This window comes from Moschus berezovskii, chromosome 16 (assembly GCF_049115385.1).
Source record: "Moschus berezovskii isolate FMDL1 chromosome 16, NW_MosBer_1.0, whole genome shotgun sequence".
Lineage (NCBI taxonomy): Eukaryota > Metazoa > Chordata > Mammalia > Artiodactyla > Moschidae > Moschus > Moschus berezovskii.
The window spans coordinates 85419270-85429730 of NC_142475.1; the positions used below are offsets into that span (position 1 = coordinate 85419270).

The 10461-nt window shown below is 36.7% G+C and overlaps 1 protein-coding gene across 1 annotated transcript; it reads left to right on the forward strand.

Annotated features, from left to right (window-relative positions):
• The first annotated feature begins 6916 nt into the window (after positions 1–6916).
• LOC129560123 (olfactory receptor 4A15-like) lies at positions 6917–7834 on the forward strand. The gene has a single exon (XM_055432040.2). The coding sequence runs from the start codon at positions 6917–6919 to the stop codon at positions 7832–7834; it is 918 nt and encodes a 305-aa protein (XP_055288015.1).
• The last annotated feature ends 2627 nt before the right edge of the window (positions 7835–10461 follow it).

A 10461-nucleotide genomic window follows, 5' to 3' on the forward strand; every position in this document is an offset into this window, starting at 1 on the left:
TTTCCATCAAAATCAGGAACAAGACAAGAACTCGCACTCTGGCTACAACTTTGCAGAGTAGAATTGGAATAAAAACTCTTGTTAAATGTTTAGTAGTTTTACATATAAGCCAGTTCATCTCTGAAAGAAGATAATTTCACTTAATTACCTTTTCCTTAATTTTACTCCCAGTAAGAGTGCTTCTAATGGAAGCACTTTCTATCCTTTGGATATCATCTGGAGCACAACTTTTAGGTTTGGCCATGATTCATTACATTATTCATTGTAGAATGGATGCCTCTTATTTCTATCACAGTACTCCATGTCTAGTCTTAGAAACACTGAAAAAGACCTGCTGATTTAAAAAAAAAGAAAGAAAAGCACAATGTGAGGGTTGCAAGTGTTATTTGGAGCATAATGAGGACCTCAGCCTGAGAGACAGCACCTCAGATAGCTCTGAGAAGCTGCTCTGATGAGATGGGGAGGGGAGGTCATTATACATGTGATTTAGGTGAAGGGGAGTTCATGCAATCGAGAATGCATTTTTGCAGAAGGTTTCTGCTAGTCATAAGGACCAGATCTCACCATGAAGGAACTTAGTGTTTTTCTAGATATGAGGAAGATTTGACTCATAAAATCAGTTCCTGAAAGTATCTAACCATCTGAAAACCTAGTCTCAGTTTTCTCCTGAGAACAGAACGCCTCACCCTCCACCCTGAACTCCCTTCAGAGTGTGTTGAAGGCAGCAGCATGTGATTTAATCCTTGTGGAGGTAAATGACAAGTGCCCATTACAAGTACCAATTTGTAGTTGATAAGACTGAAACTACTTTTTTAAGCTGCCTCCTTCTTTTTTGTCAAATCTATTGTAACAATATAAAATCCAGGCAAGGGGAAACTTTTATATGATTTCACCCATTTTATTAATTGCCATGACCTAACACATAGCATGGTGTATGTGAGATTTAGTCAGTAAGTCGTGTCTGACAATTTGTGACATGATGGAATGTAGCCTGCCAGGCTCCTCTGTCCATAGGATTTCCCAGGCTCCTTTTCCAGGGTATCTTCCCAACCCAGGGATGGAACCTGCATCTCCTGCATTGCAAGCAAATTCTTTTCCCACTGATCTACCAGAAGCCTTGCCCATAGCATTGTTTATGTACTGAAATAGACACACTAAATTCAATATAATAATTGGTTACACATTTATATATTAATCTGAACTGATAGCAAATGTTTATATACTCAACCAAACACCAACGCAGAATGAATTGAGTACTAAAGAAAAAGAAAAATGGGCTTCCCTGGTGGCTCAGATGGTAAAGAATCTGCCTGCAATGAGGGAGACCTGGATTCGATTCCTGGGTTGGGAAGATCCCCTGGAGGAGGGGATGGCAACCCAATCCAGTATTTTTACCTGGAGAATCTCCATGTACAGAGGAACTTGGAAAGCTGCAGTCTCTGGGGTCACAAAGAGATGGACACGACTGAGTGACTAAGCATGCAGACAAAAAGAAAGAAAACCTTGCTATGGCAAGAGGGAAAGCACATGATAAATTATTCTCCAGTGGAATAAAATGTTCAGGCTGATATTTTGCTGTTGATGTCAGTAATTTGAAAATGTAACCATTTTTTTTTTTACCTTTGTCACATTTTTTAATAATGTAAATGCACTTGTTTTAATTGGAGGCTAATTACTTTACAATATTGTATTTGTTTTGCATAAATCAACATGAATATGCCCCAGGTGTTCACGTGTTCTCCATCCTGAATCCTCCTCCCTCCCCATACCATCCTTCTGGTTCATCCCAGTACCCCAGCCCCGAGCATCCTGTATCATGCATTGAACCTGGACTGGTGATTTATTTCACATATGATAATATACATGTTTCAATGCCATTCTCCCAAATCATCCCACCCACGCCCTCTCCACAGAGTCCAAAAGACTGTTCTATACATCTGTGTCTCTTTTGTTGTCTCGCATACAGGGTTATTGTTACCATCTTTTTAAATTCCATATATATGCATTAGTATACTGTATTGGTGTTTTTCTTTCCGGCTTACTTCACTCTGTATAATAGGCTCCAGTTTCATCCATCTCATTAGAACTGATTCATATGTATTCTTTTTAATGGCTGAGTAATACACCGTTGTGTATATATGTGTGATGTGGTTTGTAGTATCTTTACATACAGATTTATTTTTAAAATTTAGTTAAAAATCCCAGTGATTTTAATTAAGAAAAAATCAGTCTTAAACATATTGCAATTGGTTCTACAATTTAATGTTAAATATTGTAAGGGGTAAATTTCCAGTGACCTTCAACTCTATTGGGAAAAATATGATATCTTTTTAAGAACTGATATAAATTTTTAAGTAGGTCTTTTGTGAGGCTTAAAGCAGACATGGAAAAAAGACAGCACAAAAATATCTCCCAAAATCTCAAGTGAACTTGTCTGTCTACACCAACATGTGAGGATGAGAGGGACTAAAAAAAATGAAGGGTATTTTCTATTTTAAAGTTAGTAGGAGAAGAAATTACTTGAGATAAATTTCCCTTAGAAATGGCTGGTTTCTTAGTATGGAAACATAGGTTTGGCTGGTCTTTCCAATAACTTATCTTAACATGGCAAACACTTTTTTCCCCCTGTGCACTGTGGAATTTCTTTTGTGTGTGTGTGTTTCAGAGATATATTTTTATTAAAAGAAGATATATATGAATATATGAATCACCTTTTGCATTTGATCTGTAATAGCTATGAATGGTAGTATGCCAGTAATTATTAGTAAGTTTGCTAATAATATTAGTATATTTTCCATCAGAGAATAGTTTCAACTTCATCACATTTATTTTAGAGATATACAGTTAAACTGCTTGGCCCATAAAATAAAATTTAAAAAAAATTAATGGCTAACGAGTGTGGAATTTCTTTTAAATTATCTATAGTGTAAATAAAAACAGTCTCTTAATAATCAGAAGACTCTTTGGAAAAATTGCACGGATAGTTGAATGAAATAAAATACTTTTTTAAGTAGTAACACAGCTTTCAACTTCTAGATGAAAGAATTCAAAGATTTATGAATAACTTAAAAAGTCTTTCTTCAGACTGTGAACAAGCCTCCACAACGTAAGACCAACTAGTGTGAATCAGGCTTCACAGTTGTATAACTTTCTTTACTAAAGAATTAAATTGTTTTGAAAGAAGACAGATTCAAATTCTAGCTTTATCACTTAAAAATTTGTGACCTTATTGAAATTAATGAGATGTTCTGAATCTTAGTTTCTTCAAATGGAAAATGGGGATTCCCATTCTTGTTACTGTGAATGTTAAAAATGATACTTTAAAGTGAGTATAAGACTGGAATCCACTGTGGGAGTTTTGAGGAATGCAGGGATATAACGGAAGAAGAATTAAAGAGAACCATTGGACTGCTTTAGGATAGTATGGATAAGTCATGGGATATCAATAAATGAGCAAATAACACGGTGAGCTTTCTTGTCTGAGCAGTGACATTGAACAAATACAGTACCATTTAATGAAATGGGGAACACCGTTATACTGTGGAACATTTTAAATTATGGATATAAATTGATGCCCAACTGCAGATGTCCAAAATTGGAGATGCCTCTGCTGCTGCTTCTAAGTCGCTTCAGTCGTGTCTGACTCTGTGCAACCCCATAGATGGCAGCCCACTAGGCTCCTCTGTCCCTGGGATTCTCCAGGCAAGAACACTGGAGTGGGTTGCCATTTCCTTCTCCAAAGAATGAAAGTGAAAAGTGAAAGTGAAGTCGCTCGGTCGTGTCTGACTCCTAGCGACCCCATAGACTGCAGCCTACCAGGCTTCTCCGCCCATGGGATTTTCCAGGCAAGAATACTGGAGTGGGTTGCCATTGCCTTCTCTGAAAATTGGAGATATTGCATACAAAATTTTGAAAATTATTGTAGAGGTGAGAACAACATTGGACTGCATCAGTATTTATTGGTCAAGAAATGGGAACATCCAACTAAAGATTTTCAGAAAGAAGTCTCAGTGAGTTCTGCGATACTCCAGGGCTGTGATCTTCTAAATTCATAGTTTGATCTTTTCACACTGAATATGTAATTTAGTATAAGTGGGTCTCAGGTATTACTGGCTTTCCTCATGGCTCAGATGATAAAGAATCCTTCTGTTAGTGCAGGAAATCTGGGTTTTATTCTTGGATTGGGAAGACGCCCTGGAGCAGGAAATGACAACCCACTCCAGTATTCTTTCCTGGGAAACTCATTGAACAGAGGAGCTTTGAGGCCTATAGTCCATAAGGTTGCAAAGGGTTGGACTTGACTGAGCAGCTAACACACACACACACACACACACAGGTATTACACCATCTGTGACTTTATAAATGGTGTACCTTTTCATGGAATTCCTTTGTCATCTTTTCTTGTTCTATCAATTTTACTTTAAAACTCAGATAAAGTATTGCTTCTTTTTAGAAGTCTTCTCTGATTCTATCAACTTGCCTGTCTGAAATTATGTGACAAATTATGGGACAAACTTTATCTGCATTTGAAATAAGCTTTAAATGACTCATTTTGAAATTTTCATTCATCATATTTGGAAATCAATTCAGATATCACCTTCAAAGACAAAGCTTAAACTTAAAGATCTACCATGTCTGAAGGACATGATTTAAATAGGAAAATGTTTACAAATTGCATTTCTGCCCAGACTGGACTTTTCCCTTTTGTCGATATGACCCAAGCTGTTTCCTAAGATTTTTCTCTCAGAGGACAGGGTTTGATAACTCCTATTCTACACAGTGATTATTCTGGTGGTATCCCTGGAGATAAAGAGTCTACCTCAAAATTATGATTAAGGTCCCAGTGAATTTAATTAGACAAAAATCGCCCTTGGAGATGAACCCATTGAATAACTCATTCATACGTGATGTAGTTAAATGTAGACAAAGTGTTTATGGTCCTTCGTACTTACCTCAGAAGAGTGTTTGTAGCGGTAATCACATGACAGTTTCCTCCTGAATTGAAATCAAAATGTAATAAAGTTTATATGTGAAGTTATTCTCCATCCTTTACAAACTCAAAGTTCAACAATGCTGTAAAAAGACAGGAAAGCAGAACTGATTGATACTCAAAATGTTGTGAAGGCTATTTCACTTTCACTGGTGTAAGAACAAATAACAAAATCTTATTTGAAGCAATACATCACAGTTTGATGCTTTTTCTCTCTTTGATCTGTGTTGCTTTAACATGTTTGTTACCAAGACAAATTCCCACAACCGAGAAAATTCTGAGTTTCTTTTTACAATCAAGATTCAGAGCATTTAAGTAAGAGTGCGTTTACATTAATTTTGAAAACTGCAACAACTTGAAAAGTAATATTTCTCTGACTGACTGAGATGAAATAGGCTTTCTCCAAGTGTGGAGTTGGTCACACGGAACCAGTTCAAGGTCCAGTGATGGTGCTGTCTGTTTCCAGAGAGGGCGTCAGAGCATGAAGGACAAGGAGAAGGCACCAGAGCCCAGAACATGGACTGAACACCATTCTCCTTATGCAGGTAACCCAGGAAGTGTATTAAGACACAAAATTCTGAGCAAATCTTTATGTTTTCCAAGGGTACATTGGTGATGTAAGAATTAACTTTGTGATTTTTATGTCAGGAATCGTTTGTGAGTATTAAATATGTGAAGATGGATTCTGTTCTGTAATACTTTTTGGATACTTTCATATTCTAATGATCTGAAATAAATTTACCTTTTTGAAGACATTCTTAAAGACTAATTTCAAGTGTAATTATTTGAGGATATTATCATGGGCAGATATTTATAAATCAAAGTTAGATTCAATTAATATGTTATCTAAATGCTGTTTGTTCATCTGCCAAAAAAAAAAAAAAAATAGATAGCACCTGTAGACCTGATTGAATAATTTTAAAGAACCTAAGCTAATGTTCTAATAAGCAAGCCATTTCTTCAGTTGCTACTTTTCTGTTCACAAGTGAGCTTCAGCATGCGATCATATGTTTTTTGCCCATTTAGGGATAGTCTTCACTTAATTGTTTATACGTTATAATTTTCTTTTTCTTTTTTTACTTTTATTTTCTTTTTTTACTTTTTTTAAAATTTATTTTACTGGAGGCAAATTACCTTACATTAATATATTGGTTGGTTTTGTCATACATTGACACGAATCCGCCCCGGGTGTACATGTGTTCCCTTTCTTGAACCCCCCTCCCACCTCCCTCTTCCCCATATCCTCCCTCCAGGTCATCCCCGTGCACCAGCCCCAAGCATCCTGTATCATGCTATACGTTATAATTTTCTTTATTTCACATATTAGCTAATTGTTTAGAAATCCTTATTAAATTTAGATATAACTTTGTGTATATAAGCTAAAATTTAAATAATTTCCACAAGCTATTTTTGTCTATTGTTGTGGTATCTTTTCCTAAGTCCTTAGACAAATTTGAAATTGTCAAATATATCTATTTGGGATTTTGATGATTGGTAAAGAAGATTCTTCCACCCCAAAATGTAGACAGTAACATCCTTTATTAAATGGAAAGTAAATATGAGGTAAGCTTTGCTTTGTTTTTCTATTAAACCTTTAATTTGTGTTTATTTTTGTATAAGTTTTCTCTATATGTACAATTAGCTTCCATATGAAAAGCTACTTTCAGCACCTGATTTATTTAATAATGTGTCATTTTCCCACATTGGTCTCTAGCCACTTGCCTATGACTTAGTCTGTAAATTTCTTGAGGTTAGGAATTATGTTTTGTGTTTTGTAATATCTGAAAGTATTTGGTACATAATAATCCATACTGCTTAATTGTTGAAACAGCAAATTAGTTCAAGATTTCAGGAAGCCACTATCAATAATGTATACATACAGGGAATTATGAGCTGAACTCTGAAATAAGACAAACAGAAGTGCCCATGGAACAAAGGAACAACGTAACTGAGTTTGTCCTCTTGGGGCTCACTCAGAGCCCCCAGGGTCAGAAGGTATTATTTGCTGTGTTCTTGCTCATCTACATTGTCACAATGATGGGCAATGTACTCATAGTCATCACTGTGGTGGCCAGTCCAACCTTGGATTCACCTATGTACTTCTTCCTTGGAAATTTGTCATTTCTGGATGCTGTTTATTCTACTAACTTCATCCCGAGTCTGATTAAAAACTTCCTTTGTGAGAAGAAAGCCATTTCGTTCCAAGCTTGCATGGCCCAGCTTTTTACAGAGCACTTATTTGGTGGTGCTGAGATTTTACTCCTGGTGGTCATGGCCTATGACCGCTACGTGGCCATCTGCAAACCCTTGCATTATTTGACAATCATGAATCAGCGAGTGTGTGCTCTGCTACTGCTCTTGGCCTGGGTTGGTGGGTTTTTACATGCTATCCTTCATCCTCTTTTTGTTTACAACCTTCCATTCTGTGGCCCAAATGTCATGGACCACTTTGTGTGTGACATGTACCCCTTGTTAAAACTGGCCTGCACTGACACCCACATCATTGCCCTCACAGTGCTGATCAATGATGGGGCCATCTGTATGGTCATCTTCATGCTCTTACTCATCTCCTATGGGGTCATCCTGCACTCCCTGAAGAATCTTAGTCAGGAAGGAAGGCGCAAAGCCTTGTCCACCTGTGGCTCCCACATCACTGTGGTGCTCCTCTTCTTTGTGCCCTGTATTTTTATGTATGTGAGAACTCCTTCCACTTTACCTATTGACAAATTCTTGACTGTGTTTTACACTGTTGTCACCCCTATGCTGAATCCTCTAATCTATACTCTGAGAAATGGGGAAATGAAAAATACCATGAAAAAGCTCTGGACCAGAAAAAGAAAATGAGGACCCTGTATCATATTTTCAGTCAAGATTTTCTCTTCCCAGGAAAGACATGTGAGATTATTTAATTTAGTAAATGTATCCTCATGTTTAATAACTTGGGCATAATGAATGGATTTATGTGAAAACTTCCAATGATCAAAATATGCTTTTAAATATTTCATAATTTTCTAGTTCAATGAATATATCTTGTTAAAAAGATTTTTTAAGATATCCATAATTTCCTCAGAAAGGATGTATTGTTTGGGTTAAAATGTCTCTATTGAGACTACAGGTTTATATTTTATATGATGAGTTAAGCTATAGTTAACACCATACATTTATTTAACTAGAGGAAGATTTTCCAATGTTTCTCTCTTAAATAATGTAATCTTTTTTCAAAATAAATAGAGTTCATTACAAATAGTGACAGGCTCTATTTCTTGGGCTCAAAAATCACTGCTGATGATGACTGCAGTCATGAAATTAAAAGATGTTTGCTCCTTGGAAGAACAGTTATGAACAAACTTGACAACATATTAAAAAAGCAGAGACACTGATTTGCCAACAAAGGTCTGTCTAGTCAAAGCTATGGTTTTTCCAATAGTCATATATGGATGTGAGAGTTGGACCAGAAGGCTGAGCGCCGAAGAATTGATGCTTTTGAACTACAGTGTTGGAGAAGACTCTTGAGAGTCCCATGGACAGCCAGGAGATCAAACCAGTCAATCTTAAAGGTAATCAATCCTGAATATTCATTGGAAGGGCTGATGCTGAAACTCCATACTTAATAGTCACCTGATGCAAACAGCCAAGTCACTGGAAAAGATACTGATATTGGAAAAGACAGATGGCAGGAGGAGAAAGGGATGATAGAGGATGCGATGGTCGGATGGTATCATTGACTCAATGGACATGAGTTTGAGCTAGCCCCGGGAGATGGTGAAGAACAGGGAATCCTGACATGATGCAGTCCATGGGGTCACAGAGAGTCGGACATGACAGAGTGACTGATCAACAACACAGATATTGAAAAAAAATTAGAAATATGACATAAAACTTGTTTCACTGCTCTTCAAATAAAGACAGCACGTATTTATATTTCACATATGTATTACTTTTGTGTCTAATAGAACTTTACATGTATTTTTTTTTGTTTATGCAGCTTAGCATGTAACAGTTTAAGCTGAATGTCTCCTTTATTTGCTTACATTATTGCTATACATTTCTACACAAATACAGGTTTTGCTGTTGATGTGTAAATTTAGAATAATCTATAATCCATGAGCTTCAAATATACACTACAGAAGCTGTCACCAGATATTTTGGCTGATATCGTTGTTAACAAGAATGTTGACAGTATATATAATTCTTATTGTTCTTATTAATGAACTAAAGATTATTATAAAGAGGCCAGAATATATTTTTCTTATTTCACAGAGATATCATTCTTAAAATTCTCCCTCTGACTCTGAATCAATATTGAAGGAAAATATAATTTGCCTCTAATATATGTGACGGTATGTGGTCAAAGAAACTTATTTGTATGCATACCTTTCTCAGTTTCGATTTATGAAGGGTTAAGTCTATTGGACAATAGTTGATTTTTTTTTTCCACTAGTAAACCACACTGTATGAGAAACCTTATATCCTGATTTTTATCCCTTTACCTGGAGAATCCTTACATTATCTCAAAGTCTTCTCAAACACACTGCTGCTGCTGCTAAGTTGCTTCAGTCGTGTCCGACTCTGTGTGATCCCATAGACGGCAGCCCACCAGGCTCCGCCATCCCTGGGATTCTCCAGGCAAGAACACTGGAGTGGGTTGCCATTTCCTTCTCCACTCAAACACACTACTATTCACCAAATAATAGCAAGCATTTTGGTTTAACACATTTTCAGCGAACTGCTCAGAAAAGGTCAGTGTCTTTTGCTGGCATGAATTATTTTAGTCTCCAAAGCCATGAGCATAAATCTGTATCCAAACATTCATAGGCCTGATCCAACAACACACAAGTATGTATCCCACTACACACTCAGATTTGTATTCAACCTCATGTTAATCTCATTTGCACGTAAATGCTCAATCTTATATAGGTTTTTACCAAATTGCAGGGATGTGCCTATATGTGAACATACCCAGATTCTGTATCTGACAACACATGGCCCATTATTTGCCTATGGATAGGGTTGAATCTGTATATGTATATGCATATGCATTTGATGAGATCACACACAGGCCTGTATCTGTTGTACACTTGGGGTGTATTTTTGCATTCACTACCCTGTATGTGATCATAATGAATTAGGCAAAGCTTGGCTAAACAATTCTTCTTTTCCATGTGGGGTGGACAGAGGTCATTGTCTAGTAATTGTCATATTTCTGGGCTTTAAAGGAGGGCAAATATGACTGAAATTACATGAATGATGCCTTGGCAGGGATGGCTAGAAGATCAGGTTCTTCTGGATCTCTTCCTTCTTCATGGATACAGGACTATGTGAACCATGTCTGAGAAGAGAGCTTTTCAGACTTGCAAAAGAGCAGTGTAAGACTATCAGAGGGAGAAAGCCAGAACTATCAAGTCAGGTAAGCTTCATTCCATCATTATATCAGCCTGAAGTCCTGGATCTCAAGTTTTAAATCCAGACTG